This window comes from Ambystoma mexicanum, chromosome 7p, assembly GCF_040938575.1.
Source record: "Ambystoma mexicanum isolate Mex_15411 chromosome 7p, UKY_AmexF1_1, whole genome shotgun sequence".
In the NCBI taxonomy this organism is placed as follows: Eukaryota; Metazoa; Chordata; class Amphibia; order Caudata; family Ambystomatidae; genus Ambystoma; species Ambystoma mexicanum.
This window is the reverse complement of record NC_090939.1, coordinates 600,038,176-600,063,522: the sequence shown is the minus strand read 5'-3', so window position 1 is coordinate 600,063,522 and position 25,347 is coordinate 600,038,176. Positions and strand designations below refer to the sequence as shown.

Sequence of the window (25,347 nt, the reverse complement as noted above, 5' to 3'; positions counted from 1 at the left end):
GGGCTCCCAAACGGAGCCAGTCAACATTCCTCCATTTCTCCAACCGGACCTCAAGGCTGATCTGCAAGATAAACGAATCTTGTCACCTCAGCATCATTCTGATAGCTCCTTGGTGGCTGGCGAGACCATGGTTCTCCGAGCTTCTCAGCCTATCGGACAGGCCACCCATTCACCTGCCACTGGGCCTAGCTCCTCTCCTGGCCCAGCAGGGGTAAAGGGTGCTCCACCCCGCTCCCCACAAACTAGCTCTCGCAGCATGGTTCCTGAGCAGGTGACGCTCAAACACTTGAGCCTGTCTCAGGCTAACCTATTGATCATCCAGGGCGCTATAATCAGGGCTACTAGGAAATGGTCTAGATTCTGTCATTGGGCCAACTCTAAAGAGGTCGACCCCCTTAAGTGCACTTTGGACAACATTCTCTCCTTCTTGGCTCACCTCGCACACTCCAGCGTACAGCTGGACACATGCCGCAACTATCTAGCAGCCATAGGGGCTTACAGGAATTCAGAGGAGGGCCTCTTCTCCTCCAACCCAGTGGTCAAGTGTCATCTGGCGGGCCTCCATGGACTCTACCCGCCTATAAAGAAGCTGAACCCTGTATGGGACCTCAATGTAGTGTTGGGCGCCTTGGCGCACAAACCATTTGAGCCGATGGCTTCCGTGGACATCAGGCTGGTCACCCTAAATTGATCTCAAGACTCAAATACAAACCCTTAAAGACAAAGGTAAACTAGCATTGCATCTACTAGACTGATCAGCGGCGTTTGAGCTGGTGAACCATATCATCTGCGCAGTCACCTTACATCTGCTGCACATTTTTCTGACCAAGCTAGCGCCTGGATCAAGTCTTTGCTCAACAACAGATCCATAAGGCTATTCGTGCCATCAGCCTCTGCAGAACCCACTCTAGTCGCCTGCAGTGTCCCACAAGGGTCTTGTGTGTCCCCCACTCTCTATAATGTATTCACCAAACCACTATTTGATGATCTTGACTATTTGGGTGTCACCACACTAATTACGCAGATGACCCCCAGATACTCATCCCCATCACTAGTGACTACACTATAGACAGTAAAATCCTTAATGACATATACCTCACTATACAAGCCTGGATGGCCAAACACAGGCTCTGTCTTGATAAGACAGAGCTGCTTATCCTAGGATCACCTGCTAAATTGAACAAATTGATTACCTCTTCACCTCCTTTAGTATAGACGGCAACATAATTAAAGTCTCGAAAGCGGTGAAAACTCTAGGTTATTCACATTGATTCTGCGTCATCACTAACAAAACAGACCAATGCCATGGCCTCAAATTGTATCACAATAGCAAGAGCCTTAGTCCTCTCCAAACTTGACTATTGTAACGCACTTTATCTAGGTACCTCACAACAGAACCTTGATAAAATACAAATCATTCGAAACAACGCCATTGGGGCTGCTCTGAATATCCCAAGGAAACTACATATCTCTGAAACTAGACATACCTTAAACTGGCTTAACATAAAACAAAGAATCACACTGAAAACTGTCCCTCACCCAAAGGTGCTTATCTAACCAAGCACCCAAATACTTGTCCAATAGCATCACTCGCTATACCTCAACCCGTCCTACCAGAACAGCCCAAATGCACAGTGTGAATATCCCACGGTTTAAACAACAAAGAGCAGGTGGGGGGTCAGCTTCCCTGTCCGCGCAGCCAAAAACTGGAATGTCCTCCCTATAACACAGAGATGAAGCATCCTATCTCTTATTCAGAAAACCAGTCAAGGTTTGGATTCTCGAACATGACCCCAGCCTGGTCATACAACCATGACCATAACTTGGTTAGAATCAGTAAAGCCAATACCACCTGCTTTTATTACACAACTACCACAACTTATTCCTTGTATCATTCGCGCAGATCTGTGTTTCTCTTGCACCTTGCCTGTATCTACATGTACTTAACATAGGGTTTTTATATATGTAATTTCCTTAATTTTTGAGGTATATATGCAATGTCCATTTGTATAATATTGCTGTATTTGTTTTGTAACCTGTAAGCGTAGCGCCCAGATGCCTTCGGGCTTGGTGCGCTCTACAAATAACTAAACTAAAGACAGCTCTGCTGGTGGGCCTCACCTCTGCTTGCAGAGTCGGCGAGATCCAGGTTCTGGTGGCATCAGAGCTCTACAGTACCTTTCACAAGGACAAGGTGGTCCTGCGAACGCACCCTGCGTTCCTACCCAAGGTGACCTCCTCGTTCCATCTCAACAAGGAGATAGTCTTACCCACTTTCTTTGCCGACCCCAAGGATGAGCCTCAGAGGGTCTTGCACTGTCTGGATGTCAGACGCGCTCTGAAATCCTGGTCCTGCGAACGCACCCTGCGTTCCTACCCAAGGTGACCTCGTTCCATCTCAACAAGGAGATAGTCTTACCCACTTTCTTTGCCGACCCCAAGGATGAGCCTCAGAGGGTCTTGCACTGTCTGGATGTCAGACGCGCTCTGAAATCCTACCTGGACGGGACCAAGCTCTTCCGCAAGTCAGACGCCCTGTTTGTCACATTCGGTGAGTCAAGGCCCGGTTATCAGGCTTCCAAGGCCTCCATAGCAAGGTGGATGGTCGCCATCAAGGAGGCCTATGAGGGGCAGCACAAGCCAGTGCCAGCTAACTTACGTGCCCATGCGGTCAGAGCCAAAGCCATGACCATTGCGTTCCAACCGCATGTGATCAGCAGAGCGGCTGCCTGGGCCACCCCTTCGGCTTTCTGTAAGCACTACTGTTTGGACGACGCCTCTAGGTCAGACGCAGCTTTCGGGCAGGTGGTTCTAAGGAACCTTTTTTCTTAAGGAGGGTCTCCTCTCCACCCTGGGGCTACATTAAGTTGTAATCGCCCATACAGTTTGGAGGAAAGGGGACGGGACAAAAGAGTAATTAAGTTACTCACCGTAGTGACTAACATACTCTTAGTCCATAGTCCCCTTTCGTCCATGCGTCCCTACATCCTCCCCCCTAATACTGGTGTCATTAGGCAATGTTGAATATTGTCGATGCATCAATGGGGACTGAGGAGGAGTGGCGGCGGTTGGCGTAGTCAGGCGAGCACATGCTCCCAGGGCTGCGCGCCTCTAAATTTAATGGGGGAAGAAGATTTTTCTGGTGAAAAAGGTTTTGTCTCCCGTCCCTAGCGAGGGATGCCATATAGAGTATGTAGGAAAGGGGAATATGGACTAAGAGTACGTTCGTCACAGTACGTTAGTCACTACAGTGAGTAACTATTAATTATTTGGACACCTTTCTAGATGAAGAAGGGCTTCATGAGGGGCATAACAGCCCGTTCAGTTACAACGAGGTTGGGATACCTGGACCGCGCATGTGGGGCTTAAACGGGGCATACCAGTCAAATGCTGTAACATCTAAACTTGGGGCAAACAGACAGAGGGAAGGTGCTTAAATAAGGGGCACAACCGTCAGCGCAGCAGTAGTTTGGTCTGGGACACCAGGATGGAGGGAGAAGGGCTTGACGGAGGGCATGACAATCAATGCAGTCACATTTGGTTGGGATACCTGGTCTGGGGGGTTGGGACCTAAAGAGGACACTACCATCAACAGGACAGTGCTTAAATAGTGGCAGAGCAGTCAATGGAAGAGTTTCGATCTGGGGCACCTCGAGAGAGGGTGGAAGGCCTAAAGAGGGCACAACAATGAGTGCAATAGCTTTTTGAACTGGGATACCTTGTTAAGGAGAGGAAGGCCTAAAGAAGCCTAAATGATGAAACCCCCCTCCAACTGGTGATTCCCCTGTTGCTCCTCACCGCCCCTAGGCGGTCTGACAGAAGCCCAGTGACCATTATACGGAATTCAACCCTCTTCCGAGGCTGTCCCATCACCCCAGCCCAAACAACTGCATTCTCCTCGGACACCAGACGACTCGCGAGTCTGTAAGAAGGTACTTCAAAACAATGTCCCATTTCAACAAACATTTGGTGATCCCACCCCCTGAATTGAATGTCACTCCAAATCAATGAAATTCAAAACCTTGCCAATCCATTGATGTTCTTTGGGGGCCTCTTTCTGCTTCCATTTGTGCACCACCACTAGTATTGCCGGCCCCATCAAGATGGCAAATGCCTTTCTTTGTGTGTTTGAGGATAGACTCCCTAGTGCCCCGCCCAGCCGCAGCATGGCCTCCCTTAGATTGGCCTGTATCTTGTAATCCAAGATTGTATTCATTGCTGTACGGAACAAATCCCAGAAAGGCTGAATATTCCCACCAGATGTGCCTCCAAGATCCAAGTTCTGCACATCCCCCTCCAGCATAGCGCCGACGTGGTCGGATAGCATCTGTGTAGTTTTACGGGGGTGAGATTCCATTGCACCATTACCTTAACTCATATCTCCTGGATCTGAATGGCCCGTGTGATTTTGGGTATATCTACCCCACAGCTGAGCCCAATTTTCCTTTTCTGTTGGGTGCCCCACTTCAGCTTCCCATTGAGCCATGTAAGGTCACGTCTGTTTCTGTGGCCCCTCTGCTTCAATCCTATACAATGCATCTACCAAATGTTTGTCTCCCATCGTGGTTGTGATGTATTTCTTTAAGGGCGTGAGTCCCCAGTGGCCGCGGACATGACCCATGGGTTCAGGAGCCAGTGCCTCTACTGTGAATACCTTCATCTCTCCTCTTCCCCGAGCCTGAAGTCTTGTTTTTACTGGTTAAAGGATTTGATGTCCTTGTCTTCGAACATGTCCCACGGTTTGCGAAACCCACCTGCTTCCCACCTAATGAAATTCCCCTTTTCCCTCCTCTTGAGAACTGGGGGTTCCTGAACAAGGGCGTCAGTGGAGAGGGGAAGGTGGTCAATGCCACCCACCGAACCAAGGCAACCATGAGTTTCCTACCTGGGCTGTTATCCGGCTTAGATACATATTTGCGGTCTATCCCCCTTAGGCTGACAGTGAAGTTCTTCCAATGGTAATCCAACCACTGCCTTGTCCATCCAGCACAAGATTTTCATGCAATTGCCTGTGAACCATTCCCGAACCACTCTAATTTAAGCTGCACGGTAGTATAGGCAGACGTTTGGTGCCCCTAACCCTCCCTTGCTTTTGGGGGACATTAGTAGGTGCATAGCTACTCTAGGTCTCTTATGGTTCCAGATAAATGATCCCACTTTGTTTTTGAAGGGTCCTAAAATGACCCTGGGGAACCGCTACCGATAGGGCCATAAAGTTCTTTAGAATTTTAGGCAAGATCACCATTTTAAGAACGTTTATCCTTACAAGCCAAAATAGAGACAAGGGTCTCCATTCAGTCAACAACCAATGCACTTTCCCCATCAGGGGTGGGTAGTTAGCCCTGTATAGGCGATCCAGCAAGCCAGTGATTTGTACTCTCAAGTACTTTATACTGTCTGCAGCCCATCTGTAGGGTACAGTGTTCCGCAGCTCCTGGACTTTGTCTTTTAGAGTAAACAAGTTTAGCAGTTCCGATATGTGGACATACATTTTTAGACCTGCGACTGCCCCAAAGAGACAAAGTTCTCTTGAGATCCCCAGGAGTGTTCTAGCAGGTTCTGTAATTGGAAGGAGCATGTCATCGGCGAACACTGTGACTGTGCTCTTCGCCCCCAACGAGGATCCTCTGATGTCGATTGATGCCCTAATTCTAGCTAAAAGTGGCTCCAAGTAAATAGCGTATAGTAATGGGCAGAGCGGGCATCCCTGCTTTCTGTCCCTTGAAACATGAATCCCCCAGGAGAGGTGTCTATTGATCACCGGGCGCAGGGAGGGCGTTTGATAGTTGGTTCTCATCATTGAAAGAAAGTTAAACCCAAACCACATAACCTCCATCGTGTGGAAAAGAAACAGCCATTTGACCCAATCAAATGCCTTCTCTGCATCTAGTGCTGATATCAATGCAGGGGTTTTGGATTTGTTGACCTTTTCTATCAGGTGCCAAGCCCTTCGGATGCTGTTAAAGGTCAGATTATGCCTGATAAATCCGGATTGATCAGGCTCAATCAATTTGCAGAGGAATTTATCCAGGCGTGAAGCGAGCACCTTGGTGTGCATTTTTGCATCAAGATTAATAAGAGCTATCGGGCGGTATGTACCACGAAGTGTGACTTCTATACCTTGCTTAGGGAGTTATACCACCTTAGCTTCATCCACTTAATGGGATGATATGCCCATCCCTACCGAAGGAGTTGAACAACAAGACTAAACAGGGGCGAGCACTTTCTGTAAGGTCTTATAAAAATTTGCCGGAAGCTGTCCGGGCTAGGGCCTTTGCCGATGACAAGGCTGCAGTCGCCACCCTTACTTCTTCGGGAGTAATGTCAAGTTCTACCCTTTCCTGGGGATAAATCCTGGGCAGGGGGCATTTGGATAGGCCTTCTGTTTGAGCTTCCTCCTCAGGGAAATTAGCGGAGTACAAAGATTCATACTATTCCATAATGGTTGACTGTATGTCAGGTAGGGAGGCGCTATCCCCCCACTTTCCAGTCTTGATTTTAAGGATCGTCCTCAATGCCTCTTTTCTCCTAACTTGTCTCGCTAGGAGGTGATCCGCCTTATTGGCTTTGATATAGTACTGCTGCTGGAGGTAGCGTAGTGAGCACTCTGCGGACCTGTTCTGTAAAATGTCCAATTGGCCCCTAATTAGCCTGTATTCATTCCTCTGTGCACTGCCCACATTATTCGCCATCATTATTTGTTTGAGTTTGGCCTGTAACTCCTCTTGCAAGAGGCTTAGCTGCCTGTCCTTCTGACACTTCTTTGCAATAAGCTCTCCCCTCATGATGGCCTTAAATGCATCTCAAACCACATGCTCCCATACCCCCTACGTCACATTAAGTGTCAATAAATCACTTATCTTGTTTTTTGTTTTCATATATAACACTATCCTTGAGAAGGTGGCGGGGGGACTTCCACCTCCACAAACCTGGCTCACACCTCCCCAGATGCAATAGTTATGGGCGGAGGATCCGATGGGGAAATCACCCCTAGCTCTATCTCTGTTACTTGTCCCAGAAGCATACTCGAAATTCAGGCATAGTCTATCCTTGAGAAAGATCTGTGGACATGGGAGTAGAATGTGTAGCCCTGCTTCTCACCCCCCCTGCCTCCCCACACCCCCTCTCAGCTCCCTCCAGCAGTCATCCACAGCCAATTGGGCCATGCACTGCTTCAGTGAGACAGAGGGCACCCGTTGAGTATAAAACACCCTCGTGCTCTTGTCCGCTCATGATCCCATGCCAGAATGAAATCTCCCACCACTATTGGGTCACCCTGTGGCGAACCTTTTCGTGCCTTGAAACACTTGTGTATAGGCGCGTTACAAATGCCATATGATATATCCTATATCATACCTCTCCAATTTGGTCAGTGTTGCCCGTATTAACCCATCTTTCCCTGTGTTGGGGGCATACCTTGCTGCTATAGTGTATGTCCCCAAATTACCCAGCGGAAGTAGACCGCCAAGCACCTACCCTAGTTTCCTTGAGCGCCACAATTCTTGCCCCCCCTCGCACCTCCCAAGAACTACTCAACCTTCTTTCTCTTTATAGGGGAGTTAAGCACCCTGACATTGAGGGTGGTAATACGTAGCACCTCCCCACTACCGATGCTCTGCTTGCCGCAAAGCGCTTACTGCCACCGACTGGCCACTGCGGGGGATCCCCCTTCCCTGCCCCTTACCCCACACTCTGGCTGGGCTCAACTAACCTCTACCTCCCCCCAGTCCTGTGTCCTAGGAGTTGAGCCCTTTTAATAATCCAGAGTAAACCTGTGCGGGTCCCCCTAGACCCATGTAACTAACCAAAATAACCTTCATCCCCCAACCCTCCACCAGGTTCCTCCCCTCAGATGGCTTAATACCTGCCATTGTTGCACCCCTCCTATCCCTCAGCGTGGTGGGTCCTTGTCTGGGGCTGGGTGAGAACCTTCAGCGTCTTCTCCCTTTTCAGGAGATTTGACCGGGCCACTCTGCCTGTTTTTTGGAGCCCTTTACCGTGACCTTTGTGCACTCCCACTTTTTCCTTTTAAGCAGTCTTGAAGACCCCTCCTCCTCCATTTGCAGAACGACCAAGCCTTCCTCACATGTGGTGACCCAGTGCTGTTTCCCTCCCCATTCAAACAGTAGATCAAAGGGAAAGGTCCATTTATACCCTATCTCAGCCCGCGTCAGGGCCTGTACTGCCAGACCCATCAGCCTGCGCTTCACCAGGATAGCATGTGCTAGGTTCTGGAATAACTGGAACTCTGATCCATTGTAATTGATCGACCTGGCCCTCCTCGTGGCTTCCAGCACCTTCTCATTTTGGCTGTAATGAAGTAGGGCCTGTGTCTGGCCCCCAGCTCTCCTCATCTAGGCCCCACACTATTGATGCGGTCCAGTTGAATACCCGCCCGGTCTACCACTTTCAGCAGGTCTCCGAACATGTGTTGTACCATCCTTGTCTGCTACAATGTTGAGTCCTTTTATTCTAATGTTAGACCTTCTCAAGCGGTTTTCCAAATCTTCGCTCTGGATTTTAAGGTTCTGTGTGACCCTTGCCATTTGGTCGAAGAGCTCGTCAATCTTCCTAGTGTCATCTGCAATCTCCTGTATGGCATTCTCCGCTGCATCGATATGCTCTTCCAAATTCACCATGTCCCTCTTTATTTCCGCCGTTCTCCGCTGCATCGATCTGCTCTTCCAAATTCACCATGTCCCCCTTTACTTCCTGCAGGAATTGGGACGGTTCTGCTCAAATCATGCACCGCTGTGACTGAATAATCTGTGATCTCTTGTTGCCAAAGTCCTGAAAGCACTGGCGGAGGAGCTCTTGGGTGACTATCTGGTCTTTTGCAGACCCTGCCATTTCTCCAAGCACCTCTTCTGCTAGGGGCCTCTATTCGCTCCCATCAATGTATCCCCATCCTTTCTCCAGAGTTTTTGCAGGTTGCCCTCCTAGGACTTTTTTGCTGATTTGGGGGCCGACTGGAAATCCCTTCGTTTGTTCTTGGGCATTGATGCAGCTGTCTCTGCTGGTGGGGACCCAGACCCCACCTCTTCTCCCAGGCACCCTGTTGCTTTTCCTGGTCCCCTCCTGGTGACTGTTCAGTCTCAAGGGTCCCCTCGCATGGCTGCCTCCCCTCCCTGCCTCTTACTGGGTTCTGGATTGTGGTGCTTCCCTCAACCCCAGCGCAGGCGGGCCATCCTGTGTACTCCTCCACGGGACCCCCAGGTGGTGCTTCTTCTGCTCCTCAGAGCCTTAACCAAGCCTCCTGGGCACAGCTGGGAGGGCCTCCCCCAAAATCTTCTGTCCTCCTCAGATGTAGGTGTGCTCCCAAAGCTCTCAGCTTTCTCCTGGCGCAATGTGGTCTGGGCAGGGGGCCAAGGGTTACGTTCCTTCAGCGTCTCTGAAGCTCTGGCCTCTACATGTCCACTGCCCACCCCTCTCTGAAGATGGTTTAAGGTGTTCCGGCCGGGGCAGGCTTGCCCCCGAAGTCTGCCTCTAGTGGGCCTCAGCAGCCTTCACTGCTGGACCTCCCCTGCTCCTCCCTTCAGGTTGCCGATGGATGTGCCCCTTGCTGCACTCTCCCTCGCCTCACCGTGCAATTTGCAGGCTCTGGTTTGGGCCTGCCCCCACCTGCTCCTGCTCTTTCTGATGGTCGGGGGCGGGGGGGGGAGTGGAGCCACCAGCCGCTATGATGTGCAGCGATATCAGAAGGAGATGTGCCCAGTGGTCAAAGTGTACGAAAACAACCAGCGGTAGTATGTTCCCTGCAGGCCTGCCCCTGCTCCTCACATACCCAATCGCCACGCCCTCTCCCACATGCAATACAAACCCCAAACAAATGCGCCTGCTGTTTAAGGGAACATTCAGTGCCCTGCACTGAAGTGTAAGTTTCAACTTCTTCCTACGCTTTTATTTTAAAACGAAACCATTCTAGAATGGTTTCTTTTTAAAATAAAAGTATAGGAACAGTGAAACTTAATTTTAAAAAATAAAGGAGCAGTGCTCCAAACTGCTCCCACCCACTTTGACCAATAGCTGTGCCGCGCGGGGCTGCAGCTCCAAGGCGGCAGCCCGTCCGGGCCTCTTGCTTTTTCCTATGACAGCCCCACCATCACTGTGGCCCAGCGTGGGGCCGGGGGGGGGTAGGACCAGCCACCTTTTCTAGGTGGGCGATCGCCTGCTGCCTGCCTCCTGGTCGCCTCCACCAACTAGGCAAGGTACCTCCAGGGCCCACCACCGTCCAGACAGCAGGATCTTCACTCCTCACCTCTTCGAGCGGGTGACCGGCATCGACCATTTTCCACTCTGTCAATCCACTGTATGCAACTGATGCCACAGGAAGCTCCTTGTCTGCGGGGTTCTTCGTCCCCAGCCTGCGCCAACTTCTGGGACTGTGTTCTCAAGCGTGGGTCCCCGCGGGGTATCGGTCGCAAACAAACCCACACTCCGGGCTCCATAGCTGATCCCTAACTGCTTCTTAAGTATCTGTGCCTAGGGAAGCTTTTATTGCCAGATCGTTATTGTGCAAGCCCTGGGGGGTTGAGAGTGCTGCGTTCACGCAGCTGCCCACTCAGCGGCCATCTTGGAAGTACCAACATGTGTTTTGTTTTAACTCCTTTCCCCTTTACATATTGCCTCTCTAAATTGGTTATTACTTACCTTGTTCTGTTTCCGCTTACTTTGTTGTCATGTTGATCAGTGTTCAAAGGTAAACTGTGGGGACTCTGTAGCCAGAGCACCTAAAAAGTGAATGTATGTATAATAGTAATGTATGTTTAGGGTAACATTTACCTGCGATTTTTAATTGTTGGGAGTTGTCCAAGGCGAAAATAAATCTATTTTGTAAATGTTGCCTAACTTGTATTAGGAGTACTCTGTGTGTGCTTATCTAAAATCTTGATCACTCTTACTCTCTTTTGTCTAAGCCTTGTTACTCAGTCACACTACGCTGAGAGTTTGGCTGGACATTCTTTCCCGTTTCACCAGAATAGGGTGGCCTCTCAATCTGTTCACAGGGCTAAATCTCAAAATCCATCTCAACAGCATGGTATATGGTTTGTTTTAATTAATTGTTCTTTTCACTTTACTTTCTATAGTTTCATTGCTTTACTTCTTTTTACTGTGCTTTAGTGTAAAGTTTATGTAATCTCATTTTACTAAGACCAACTGTGTACACTTATGTGTTGATACGTCTTTTGTGTGATATGTTTTACTTGAGTTTTACCTACTTAGTTTAAGGCCTGATAAAAACTGTTATTTTGAGTGGATTGTGTCCTCCCACGTATTCCTCATCTGTGACATTCGTATCTCGCCAGCTTCACTGCTTCGGGAAAAATATGTTCACGGCAGAGGGCGTTGTGCACGAGGTTGTGGTGTCAATGTCCCTCGACGATCTCTGTAGCATATCGACGTCACCAGCAGTATAAGTAGGTCATGCTTCACCTGTTGGCTTCAGTTCTGTTTTTCCGATAGCTTCACAATCAAGTTAACAGCGTGATTTGTAGTTTCCTCAGGAAAATGTCATCTTCTTCGACCCCTTCTACTCCTAAGACGGGGTTCAAAAAAAGTGTTACGATTGCGGCTCTAAAATGTCAATAACAGGCTCTCCCGTATCTGCCTTTGGTGTTTAGGTTCGGACCATCGGACCGACGACTGTGGCTCCTGTCAGTCTATGATGGATAAAGCTCTTCGTGAATGAAAAGGGAAATTGGCGATGGGGCAGGAAGCTTCGAAGGCCTCTTCGAAGAAGCATAGAAAGTCTGGTGAGTTTAAAGACTGATCGGCATAAGCACTCGAAGAGGTCTCGTTCTAGAAGTAGACCGAGACAATCTTCGTCTTCTTCTAGGAAGGCGAAGAGGAGACCTAGATCTCCCTCTTCATCATCGGACACCTCAACTGAGGTTATACGATGTCTAAGTCGGGTTCCCCTAGAAAATGGGATGAGTTCAGAGTGCACATGATGAAAATCTTTGAGAATGCAGCTCAACCCCCTCAAAGAAGCCTCGCAAGAGCCAGACACTGGTCGCTCCTTTGGACGACACAGGAAGGTCAGAAACTACTTCAGCTAAGACCAGTAATAAGATGGAAATTTGACACTCTCGACCCGACGTTAAAACATCAAAGGTTCCTCGAGAGTCGAGTAAGTCGCAGATGCCGGTAAAAAAGCATTACCCGTCGAAGCATTCGACGAGTTTGACGCCAACGGCGCCGATTGCTTCGACACCGAAGCCAAAGGAGAAATTTACTCCGTTATCGAAGACGCCATCAACGCCTTCAAAGATTCCTCTGGTTCCCTCGAGGCAAATTCCGGTTCAAGAAGAAAGGTATACTTACCGAAATCAGACATTTTAAAGTCAATGTCCTCTATTCTTGAGGAGTAAAGTGCCTCAGAGGAAGATATTTCTCCATTAGGAGTAGAATGTGGTACCAGAGATGTACCTGAGGAGTTAATTGACCCTGAATCAAGAATGAGAGATCTGACACACCCTCCACTGTTCCAGTTGAATTGATACGTCACCAGAGTTGGGGTTTGCTAGACCTGACCCTGCAGACCATGGAGATTCGGGGTACAGGAATCTTATGAACAGGGTTGTTGACTACATGGGTTGGGGTAGGTCCTCACCAACTTTCGAGCAGGGATGACATGACAGACATCCTGGACCAGGGTCCCCAAAATGACCCAGTTCTTCCTTTTCATAAGGCCCTTCAAAGAACAGTGGTATCTAACTGGTAGACTCCTGAATCTCGCTCAGCAGTCAATAGGAACTTTGCCAGAAAGTATAGACCATCAAGTTGTGACCCTGATTATCTTAGCAAACACCATACACCTGAGAGTTTAGTGGTCCAGGTTGCGACTTCCACCAGACAATCAGCCTATCCTTCTATCCCCCCCCGGATAGAGATGATACAAAAGTGGACGGTTGGGCTCGCAAGGTGTTTACCTCGGGCAGTATGGGCCTAAAGTCCGCTAATGTCCCCTGTACCCTGGGCAGGTTCACCCATACCCTGTGGGACTGTGGTGTGGCGGTAAGATGGCGGCTGAACATGTTCCAGAAGGTGATGAGAGAGAGAGAGAGAGAGGGCTTTCTGAATATATTTAAAGATGGCAAGGAGGCGATGGGAGAGTGTCTCCAATCGGGACTGGATACTGCTGACCGTATCAGCAGATCCATGGCTGCAAGCACAGTACTGCACACACTTGCGTGGTTGAGGAAGTCAGGGTTTGCACCGGACGTGCAGGTCAGACTACTCGATGTGCCTTTCAAGGGCTTGAGGTTGTTCGACAATAAGGCTGATGAAAGCTTAGAAAAACAGAGGACCTCCAAAGCTGCGGCTAAGTCCCTTAGCGCCTCGACAACCTCAACAACCTTATTCAGGCTAGTCTTCCTGGAGGGGTTGTTTTTTTCGTTATTCCTCATTTGGTAGAGGACATGCCGTACAGAAAGGACAAAGAAAGTTCCCTCGTGGTGGACGAGGACGAGGTGCAAAATCATCCTCTGCAGCAGCATCTTTGCCCTCAGCCGCCTCCAAGTCACTCTGAGACCTTGTCACACAAGACCCCGGTGGGAGTCAGAATCTCTCAGCATCTGAACGAATAGCGGGGCAGTACTTCAGATGCTTGGGCACTGGAAACAGTAGCTCAAGGTTACTGCCTTCCCTTCCTAAAAAGGCCTCGGGATCATCCACCGGGAACCAACTCTGTCAAAATTCCAGATCTGCTGTGCAGGAAATCTTAACCCTGCTAGAGAAAGGTGCAATAGAACATGTACCTGTAGCGGAGAGGAACAAGGGTTGGTATTCCCCTTTTCTTCTGATTCCCAAGAAAGACGGAGGATTGAGACCCATCTTGGTCTTAAGAAACTTGAACAAGTTCCTCAGGAAGGACAAGTTCAGGATGGTAACCCTTTCTCAGATCCTTCAGGCTCTACAAGTCCAAGACTGGTTGGTATCATTGGACCTTCAGGATGCTTACTTTCATATGCCAATCCATCTCAAGCACAGAAGGTACCCAAGGTTCGCGGTTTGGCGGTTCTCACTATCAGTTTCGAGTTCTGCCATACGGGCTGACCTGCGCCCCAAGGGTTTTCACCAAGCTGATGGCGGTAGTGGCAGCGAGTCTCAGGAGAGGGGGGGATTCATGTCTACCCCTACCTGGACGATTGACTGATCAGGGCAAGTTCACCCGAAGAGGCCCAGGAACATCGCAGAATCACCTGCCACTCTTTACACAGACTGGGCTTCTCCCTCAATTACAAGAAGTCCCATATGGTACCATTCCAAAGACTACAATTTATCGGAGCAGTCCTGGATACTTCCTCTGGGAAAGCCTGGCCTCCCGAGGCGAGAGCTCGTCACATTCTGCAGATGGTAGCAAAGTTCCAGAATGCCCAGTATCTGCCGGCCTTCCATTTTCTGAGGTTGCTCGGCCTCATGGCATCCTGCATTTTTCTGGTGCCAGAGGCTTGATTGAAAATGAGATCCCTTCAATGGGCCCTCAGAACTCAGTGGTCCCAATTCTCAGGCAATATGTCGGATCAACTGCAAGTTCCAAGCAGAGTTGCTCAGGACCTTCTATGGCAGGCTTGCAACAACCATATTCTCAAGGGAGAATCTTTTGGGCAACCATGCCCGGAGATAAAGGTAGTAACGGACTCCTCACTCACCGGGTGGGGAGCCCACACCAACAAACTGACAATCAGTGGTTGTGCGTCTCCATCGGAGACCAAACTACACAACAACCTTTTGGAGCCGAGGGCAGTCAGACTAACGCTGATAGCCTTTCTGCCTTCTGTACAGATAAAGAATGTCCTGATAATGACGGACAACACAGTGGCCATGTACTACCTCAACAAGAGAGGAGGCGTAGGGTCGCTACCACTGTGCAGAGATGCAATGCAGCTTTGGTTTTGGGCAATACAAGAAGGAATCTCTGTCAGCAGTTCACCTAGCCGGAGAACAGAACACATCAGCGGACGCTCTGAGCAGGCAAAGCACAGTCTCCAACGAGTGGGGTCTAACTCAGGAATTCCTTCAAGAGATCTTCACCCTTTGGGGAAACCCTCAAGTGGATCTGTTCGCGACCAGTGTCAACAGGAAGTGCGAACTGTACTGCTCAAGGGAATTTCCCCCCCGATGAGCTCTATGGGATGCGTTAGTAGTGGACTGGGAGTTTCCACTCCTGTACGCGTTTCCTCCAGTCACCGTGATTCCTCATTTAATCAGAAGGTTGAGAAAGTTCCGGAAATCCATGATCCTAATAGCTCCGGATTGTGCCCAGAGGACGTGGTACCCGGACCTTGTGGACATGTCCATTTGTCCTCCAATACGTCTTCCACAAAGAGAGGATCTTCTCTCGCAAGAGGAAGGTCGGGTTCTCCATCCAGAGGTTAAGAGACTCAACCTTCACGCATGGTTTCCGAGAGGTTGAGATATAAGGATTGGGACCTCCCGGACAACGAAATGGAGATTTTGCTTTCGGCCAGAAGGCCAGCAACTAAATCCTTGTACCGGTATCATTGGAATTAATTCAGTAACTGGTGCAAGGACAAGAATGTGGACCCTTTTTAATGTGGCACTCCTATAGTGCTATATTTTCTGTTGCATCTGGCCAATCTGGGGCTCCAGATTGGAACAACAAAGGGATACCTGGCAGCGCTTTCCATTTTTAAGCGCTCATCGGAAGAGGTTTCCTATTTCAAGATTCCACTATCACATTTTTGAAAGGGCTCACCAATGTGTACCCTCCAGTACCTTTCATGTCCCTGCTTGGGATTTGAATCTTGTGTTGACATTTCTAACATGTATACCTTTGAGCCTTCAGGCTTTTAACACTTAAAACTGCCCTTCTTGTGGCTTTTAGCCCGTGGGGTTAGTGAGTTACAGTCTCTCTCATGCAAACCTCTGTATACTACTTTGTACTTTGTTAAACCTTCTTTCTTACCAAAAGTAGTTTCTTTCACTTGTCACAAAAAATAACACTCCCAACTTTCTACCCTCCTCCGCATTTGGGCAAAGAAGAGGAGAGGTTACATAGACTATACCCAAAAAGGGCTCTGAGTTTTTATATAGCAAGAATGTCAAAATGACGCCAGGATGACTGATTTTTTGTACGCTTTACCGGTCATAAACTGGGATTAGCAGTGACAAAACAAACTATATCCCGCTAGATTACTCTGGCTATTGGGGAGTGTTAAAGGCTAGCGAGAAAGGACCCGCCCGAAGGGCTTTGTGCCCATTCCACAAGGGGTATGGCAACTTCTGCGTCTCTTCATAGGGAAGTCCCCGTAGTTGACATCTGCTCAGCTGCAACATGGGCATCAATCCATAATTTTGTTAAGCATTACTGCCTAGACATCTCTTCTTCCCATGAGGGACTGTATGCAAAGGCTGTACGTCATTCCATCCATGATAAGGCTAAATGGTACTCCCCACCTCCTCAATTATCACTGCTTTGGGAGTCTATCATAAATGAGGAATATGTGGGAGGACACAATCCATTCGAAGAACAAGTTACTTACCAACTGGTAACGTTCTTTCGACTGGATGTTCCTCCCACGTATTCCTCATCGCCCCTCCCATCCTACCCCGCTGTACAATTTACATGATTTACACTTTGCGTTCATGAAGAGCTTAGTCTGGGGCACGACTGAATGGTTAATTGATGACATGAAAAAACAGAACTGAAGCCAATGGGCGCATCACAAGCTACTTATACTACTGGTGATGTCGATACGCTACGGAGACCGTTAAGGGACATCGATGCCACGACCTCGTGCTCCGTGCCCACTGCTGTGAATTTTTTCCCCCGAAGGAGGCGAGATACAAATATCATAGATGAGAAATACGTGGGCGGAACATCCAGTCGAAAGAACATTACCAGTTGGTAAGTAACTTGTTCTTTTGTACTTCTGTGTGGCCTCTAATGTTGTATTGTTTCTATGTGTGATTAACTGTACTTACGCACCACCACGTAGATCTTGAAGTCTGCCTTCCTGCACGGCTAATGCTTCCTAGTTTGAGTTTGGATAGAACCAAGTGTCAAATTCCATATTCGCCAACTAGGTTGTCCACTCTGAACCCTCCCACTCGATTGGTTGTGAAAATCCATCATCAGAAAACAGTCCACCTATGGCTGTGGGTATTACAAATTGTTTTGTTGCTTTCCTCCCATAGACTTCTATGGGACACCCTATCTTTTGTTTGCTTCCTCAATTGACATTTTTGGAGGTAACTCCAAGTCCATGATTGGGCAGACCCTGCCAATTTGAATGGTGCAGATCCTTACCCTTGATGGACATGGTGTCCAATCCAAAATCCTATGAAGATGTGTAGCCTGCTGAAGACTCGAGGATAACAGTTGTAACCAACCAGCATTGCTTCCAGCCAAGTCCAGGTGAAACCCTACCCCTCTGTCCTGATCTCAAGAAGGCACTTGTCGGTGGTTCAACCCCATGACTGGTGGGAACAACCTGTCCCAATCACTGCTTGAAGATCCGTGCCTGCTGAACCTTCTGAAGTGTCCCTAAACCATTGTTTCCAGAAGGGATGGAGTTTGGGTTGGGAATTAATGGTCCCCTGAGCACTGTTTTAGTCCGGAAAAGGGATGTTGATTGTCGCCTGGCACATGGTTTGTCATAGAACCAAACTCCAGGGTTCTCAGAAGTTTGTGTACTGGGGGGAGGGGGGTTGACAAACCTTGTTAGTTATTGGCGCTGGCAGTTCGTGGATGTCCACTTCCTATGCGGTTATCTGAGCACTAGTTGTGAGTGCGTGGTTGAGGAATGTAGGCACATTAGTCAAAAGTTGTTTCTGTACATGTTTATTATGTACTAAATAACACATGATAAATACTGGCAATGGTAGCCTTATGGGTGAAACAAGGAGCCGACGCTCGTTTTGACCGAAGTCTTTATCAAGGCAGACATAGGTTTGGTGACATGGATACTGGAAGCAAAATCTTGTGGCGTTAGCAACAGAGATCTTCTCTCTGATAAGCTATCCAGCTTGGAGCAGGCACCTTTAAACAGGCGGCTCTCAGACCACCAGATTTTGCTTCCAGCATCCATGTCACCAAACCTATGTCTGCCTTGATAAAGACTTCGGTCGAAACGCGCGTCGGCTCCTTGTTTCACCCATAAGGCTACCATTGCCAGTATTTATCACGTGTTATTTAGTACATAATAAACATGTACAGAAACAACTTTTGACTAATGTGCCTACATTCCTCAACCACGCACTCACAACTAGTGCTCAGATAACCGCATAGGAAGTGGACATCCACGAACTGCCAGCACCAATTACTAACAATGTTTGCCAACCACCCCTTTCCCCCCCACCCCCAGTGTCCCTAAACCATCCAGTGGACTGATCGGCTCTCTGTTCTACCTCGCTGCAGCTATCGCTGTTCCAAGTGCATCTTTGGAACTTTGTGAATCCTCTGCTTGCCTCCTGCAATTTCAGCCATCCTGACCGAAGAGAAGCCATACATGGCCTACTCCTTTGTTTGCACCACGAGGATCGTCTGTCACCACTTGACCGTTAAGACTTTCAGCTGCAGACTGTCTTGGTCGTGTCCTGGCGGTCTCAAGGGGTCGCCTGTTCTGTGGAGGTCCTCATTCAGTTGTGCTAAGGGTGTCCAGCTGTCCAGTCTGCAGTACCAGATCATTGGAACCTGGAACTGAGGTCTAGCCGGACCCATTCCCGAAGCAGAAAGTGACCTCTGCACCACAGCCCCTGCACATCCCCCGGCCAGATCCAGTGCAGAAGTAACTGGTCACACTAGCTTCAGCAACCTCTAAAGTGGATGCTGAAAAAATTGGATTAAGTTGGTAAGTTAACATACTTTTTCTGCGCCCCCATCTTCTCCATAGGGTTACATGGGCATAAAGTCCTGTCCCTAAACAACTCTCCTGACTTTGGTTGGTGGCGACCTGGTCTAAGATCCCTTCCTAGTGACTGGCAGGGCGTTATTCTACTTACCCTAACATTACTTACCTTTTTGACTTTTTAATCATAACCACTGGGATCTTCCAAATCTCTTTGAAAACCTACCTGTGAAGTATAACTTTGGAACTGATGACTTCAGGGCACATGACCCCAAACCATCCTAGTGTTGGACTCATTAAGTGATAGTGGAATTATTATGTGGGTATTTTAAGTGTCTCTACTGAAGTTTATGATTTAAATACTTAACTTTGTTTCACTGGTTATTGAAGTGTATGCTTTTTCTTCTCCTAAGGGTGACTGTATATATGTTTTATGGGAAGTGTGACAACATGTGACTAGAGGCTTTACTTGCTTAGTGTATAATCTAAATGCATAATAACTTGTATATTTTTGTACTTACCTGTCTAACTGGAATTATTTGTGTTTTTCTGTGTGTTCTCATTGTAACACTAGACCGCTCTGACAGCCCTTCTGAGACTAAGCCTTGCTGTTCTGCCACCTTACCTTGATTGGGTCTGGATAACTCTGTAGCTCCCTGTTCACCATAATGGAGTGGCTTCACAAAATCCACACTCCGGTTTGATTTTGGAAATCCATCTCAATAATGTACCTCTTCTTTGAGCCAAACGACTGGGAAGAATAATCATTGAGCAGTTCTGCAATGACCAAGCAAGGGTCTTTAAGCCACAATGGAGCACAGAGTGATATAGCTCCAGCAGGATAACTCTACCTAGTGGGCAAGAGCTGCAGTAGAGGGACAAGCCGAAATGTCTCAAGGGGATGCAGTTAGCAAGGGAGCAGCAGTGAAGGCGTGCACAGTCAAGGCACAAGAAGAGACCCGCATTCAGGATGTTAGACCTTTTGGACTGGGCATCTGCGGGTCTCATGAGCTTCCGGAGGCAGTCAATAGAGGTGCCTGATGGTGAACCAATTTTGCATATGGTTTCAAGGGAGAGAGTTGCCTGGATTGCCGGCTTCCACTGGCTGAGACAGGGCATCACCTTACGCGAGTTGTCTTTGGCAGTTTGTATTACAACGATGATCCCAGCACCCCCCCAAGTCCTCTTTCACATTCAGGCTCCAGTGGTGGACCAACAATTGGCTCCAAAACCTGCCCAGATATACAAAATGCTGGCGTGGTGGGTACCCCAGCCCATCTCCAAGAGGAAATGCAAAATTCTTGGTTGGAGAGGTTATCCAGTCCTGGCTAATCTGATCAGTCTCCCTATGACATAACTCATGATGTGGCTATGGATTAGCGCATCGTAGACCCTGACACAGGCATTGTAGTTACAAACACACACTTCCTTTCCCTGCATTCTGGACAGCGCCTGCAAAAGAGTGTTAGGGAGTTTTCCACAAGTTGCTGTCTGGGACGCAACTTAGAAAAGCCCTCCTTAGGTCACAGGGTTACAACTCTTAGTTTAGGCCTGTACTACCCAAAGGTTTGGTAGCTGTGGCTGAGCAGCCAGGCTTAGTCTAAGGAGGGAGAAAGGCTGTAGTGAGGCACACAGTACTTGGAGGATACACCTAGTTCAAGGAAACACTGACACACTAGAAGTTATATAAAAAGTGATTTCTTGTATATACATAAGGTTGTAAAGGTAAGGTAAGTACGCACTATTCACACAGTATCACAGTGGAATAAAAGGGAGCACACTTTAAATCAAATGTAAAGCAACAAAGTGAGAGAAACTATTGATACTTAATAGCAAACATTAGATCAACTCGTGCAACTTCAGTTAGCTCCTGCTTAACCAATCTTTAAAAGTCCATCCCTATACTAGGTGAGTCCGAGTCGAGGCGGGCACTTGGGATCCAGTGGCCAAGGGCTGAGGAAGAAAGTGCAGCTAAGTAGCAGACAGAGTAGAGTCTATGAAGGCTTCTTCAGGTTTTTCAGGTATGTAAGTTATTTTTTATCAATTTAGAGGCCCAATTGGTGGTTGAGCCCAATGGGACTTGGGGTGCCCTGGAGGGGGGTGCAAATAACAGCTTAAGTGCAGGCCTCCAAAAACACAAGCACAACACTGTGAGACCAAGGAACGTACCTAGGCTTGGGAACAGTACCTTTACAATGAAGAACTTGATGCAGCAGGCTGGTCACTAAGGTGAGACAACAGGTGTCCCTGGTTTAGATTTCTGGGCTTGGATGGCTGAAGGAAGTAACTTTTGAGTGAACCGACTGGTGCACTCGAGCAGTGGAATGCCCAACACAATAGTGGATTTTTGCTGCACTGGCACGTTAGAGCCCTTCACAGGCTTTGGTTCAGCAACAGTTGTTGTCCGCTGTACTTATCTTCAGTTCTCAGCCTACGACCCAGCTGAGGGGACGTCTAGGAGTAGAAAAGAGTCACTGCAGGCCCAGAAGGATGCTAACATAGGTGTAACCCAAACTGTGCATCACAAGACGTTGCACCGCTAAATGACACAGGTCCCAGGGTATTGGGAGTTTGTAGCCCGGGAAGGTTGCATTTGTTCGTCATTTGGTGCAGAATTCAGGTGATCCTGAGACTGGTTATGTCCACCAGTCCATGGGAGGAAGTAGTCTTCAAGAGATCATCCCTGTCACTCACAATTCAGGGTCAGGTCTTCAGCAGTCGCTCACCGACTCTGGCGGTCGCTTGAAAGTTGTTGATGTCCTTCTATGAATTCCTCATCGTATCTTCAGTCCAGTGATCGACTCTGGGGTTCAGCTCCAGGTCTCTTGCCTTTTATGCAAGAAAACTGGCTGAGCTCACCAGTCACCAGACAAGTCCCTCATGCAGATCTGGGGGTGGCTGTCCAAAGGGGACAGCCAGCCTCCCAGTTCAAACTGGTTTCAGACAGGCACACTGCAGGACAAATACCAGTGGAATTTTGGGTTCCTCCCCCACTTCCTGTCCTTTCAGACACTGAGAGCTTTGGCAGGCTTTACAAGGGAAGACCGCCAAAGATAAAAGTCCCATCAAGCCCTCCCCCACCAGGGCAGGTAGAAGAAGGCTTAAGTAAGAACAAGTCGTCATGAACAGGGCTTAAAGTACAGCCACCATTTTAGGCGAATGGTGACCCTAGTGTCCCTGTCGCAGCTGCAAAGGCAGCCTGTAACAAACGTCCACCAAAAGTAATGCAAAAAGGTACACTGCCACCAGCCTGTCGATGAACTTGTAACAGTAAATACAAGTTATTGGAACAGTGAGAAAATGAAGACAATGTTTCCTCTCAGCACTCCACATACAATGGGGTGTGCTGATCTCATAAAATACAGAAGGGGCAAAAGGGTGTCCCCCACCCCTGGTAACGTGTTAATACAGGTAAAGTAAAAAGGAAAGCTCAAGGAGCTTTCTGCAACACTGCACAGAAAGTGCTGGATGCTCCAATAATACATTTTCGATGCCTGAAAACATGTAGGAAAGCATACATCCATTAGAAAGTACCCAATATTGGTAAAAAAAAGGGTTCCCAAGGTAAGGGTAAAAGAATAGTCTGGAAAAAGGTCCCCACTCACTAAGGAGAATGAGATGTAAAGAATAACAGTCCAGCAAAAAGTCTGGGGAACTCGCAAGTGGGAAGAAGGACTCAAAACGGAAATTCTACGTAACAAAGAGAATTACCATATATAGTCCCATTCCTTCAACAAACATACCAGAATTAACCCACAAGCTGTACTGTACAAGAGGCAATCTCGTGTTACAAAGGTAAAGGTGCATGGTTGTGTGCCAGTAAAATATAAGTGGTGAACACTGCCATCAGCCTGTCAGGAACACACTGAAAGATAATTAATGTGGGTCTGCCTGGTTTCAATATCTGTTCATTTTTATGATGTTAATTAAAAGTTAAAAAATTCAAAAATATTTTGTTTTAGTTTAATGGCTTAAATGGTGTTGTTGAAGAAACTGGGGCACCATTAGAAGCCACAAAAAACATTTGATATGGGATTGTCTAGTGGTATGACCTAATTACAGCTAACCCTCCTCATTTTGTATGACATTCTTTTTTTAAATTTCATTTGAAGATTCTATTGGCACATTTTACTCTGGAATTAAATACTTAATTGTGTGGTATCTATATGCCATAGTCACTGAAATGATAGCACTAGCAGTTTAATGAGCAATACAGATGGCAACATATTTTGTTTTCTTATAGTACCCAAAAAAATGGAAACTGCCTATGTTGAGGAATCTAAAATTGGCAACGAGGAGAGTGACTTGGAAGAGGCATGTGTTGTACCTCTCAGCCCTTTATCCCTGGATAAGCGAACCTTACCCATCAGATCACCAAAGGTAATATGATTAGTTGCAATTTCAGGTTTTTAGAAATGTTTTTTCTTTTGTTGAGGCAACATTGACGTTAGCATGTTTTTGGTAAACGGCCACCTTTCTTCCCTTTAAGCTGTTAAACTGTATCCTTTGAATATCCTGCTTTGGAAAGTTCAATCTACACTGCATTAAAAATATCTTCTTGTGAAATTCTTGCATATTGGCCCACTGAATTCCTGGATTTCCCTAGATACTTCTGTAACTCTCTACTTTATTGCTTTGTGGTGTCCTCATCCTTCTGAAGTGGATATGTGTTTCTTCCATTGATTAGAATTGAGAGAGTTATTGGAGTAGGTTGTTAGGATAGTTCCTTTTCTCTGCGCTCACAGATGTTGTGGAAGACTGACCCGCACCTAGGTAACTGTTTTCCCCCAATGTTTGTTTCACTTCTGATGGTAATGGATAGGTTAGGATACTGTGTAGCAGGAAACATGGCATTCAGTAAATGCTTGCTCATACAAAGATGTTCATGAAAACCTCATACTGGATTTCTAAGGCTGGGGTGCCCACTAGAACTGCATTTCTAATTTAATGTCTGATAGTGCTACCATCCAAAATAAGTCCGTTAACTTTGGGAGACTGCTCACCTCACACAGGAACAGTGGGGTTCTGGGACATCGCAACATTGAGGCCAAGGGTCTCTCTGGGGCTTATCATCCAGTTACATAGCAGATAAGGCCTGTGGATTTAGACTCATTCAGTACAAAAGGGTCAATTGATTTTGTCAGGAAAATCAAACTATACATAAACTCTGTGAGGAGGTACAGTTTAAGAAAACACACACATGCACACACAAACACATTACATCTAAACACAATCTGCATTCCTGAATAATAAAAAAAGCAGCTCATGAAGGGCAGTAATAGCTTGAAAGAATTTCTGGTAGTTTTGGGTGGGGTAAGGATCGGCCACATCTGAAATTTTGAGAAAGGCGGCTTACACTACGGAATTGTTTCTGTCCTATAACAATTCTTAGCTCAGAATACCTAATTATAAAATAGACTAGGAATCCGACAAGAGCTGTAAGCGAATCTGCTCCTTGTATAATTGCATCCTTTTTCAGTAAATGTGCAATGGCTTTTCACTCATTTTTGTATTGGGTTGGAACCTGGGCCAGAATTAATTCCTGTTTAGCACACATGTTGAGAATTAAAACGGAAGACACTCTGATTTAGTTTTTTCATTTGACTTGAGTATTAATGAAATCAAGTGATCATTATGGTTTATTCAGCTTCTGTGTTTAACAGAACATTTTTAAATGCTTGTATGAAAGTATTGCCCAGTCCGTAGTCTGGAGGAGAAATGCAAATCTGCAATCTAATTGTAAATTGAGCTAGACTTTAACATATTAAATAAAGGCTACTAAATAGGATCATGTTCCAGCTCATAAATCTTAGGTTTGGACAACTTCTGAATTTCAAAGCCGTATGAAACTAAAAATCGGCAATGCAGTGTACTTGTTTTATATATCGCCATGTCTGCAATGTTTGCAAACAACGCTCTTTTGTTCTTGACTACCACTGTTGTAGGGTTCTGGTAAACCAATCTTAGTGGGCACCCAAAGGTTTCACACAAATGTCTTGCCAAACTTAATTTGCAATAACTTAATTTGCAATATTTGCAATGAGGCTGAGCAGTAAGGCTCAGACTAAAGACATCAGTGGTTTGGTGTAAATGACTATTAACTTGGACAAGAGACTGCCAAGGAAGTGATTGTCCACACAAAATTGACACTTACAAACCTGGATTAATTATGTCAAATTACTTCAAGTTAACAATACAATATTTACACATCTACAATCAGTTTTGTGTTCCAATTCATATGCTGTTAAAGATGAGTTTCCTGCAAAGAAATGTTGCAGCTACTGTTAGAGAAGAATTCTATATGCATTTTACCACCATGGATTTCAACTCCAGCAGCTTTGCCTGTCTTGAACCCTTGCCTGACTTTTGAGTTAAGTGAAGCCATTTTCACTTTACTTCCTCCGATCCTTTGTTTTTGGGCAATGGCGTTAGGAAAGATGTCTCTTTTCGCACCTTTCCCTTGTTAGGGATAATTCTCATTCTATGGCTAATTTCCCTCACCTAGTGCGTCCCCCAGCAGCTTTGCTCTATT

General features: G+C 47.2%; 1 protein-coding gene across 4 annotated transcripts in view; it reads left to right on the top strand.

Moving 5' to 3' along the window:
* The window catches only part of HERC2 (HECT and RLD domain containing E3 ubiquitin protein ligase 2), a 2,956,340-nt gene that overhangs the window by 935,493 nt on the left and 1,995,500 nt on the right, over nt 1–25,347 (top strand). For all 4 annotated transcript variants that reach the window (XM_069636605.1, XM_069636607.1, XM_069636603.1 and 1 more), the window contains exon 31: nt 23,059–23,195. In XM_069636605.1, coding sequence (XP_069492706.1) covers nt 23,059–23,195 — 137 coding nt within the window. The remainder of the gene's footprint in view (nt 1–23,058; nt 23,196–25,347) is intronic.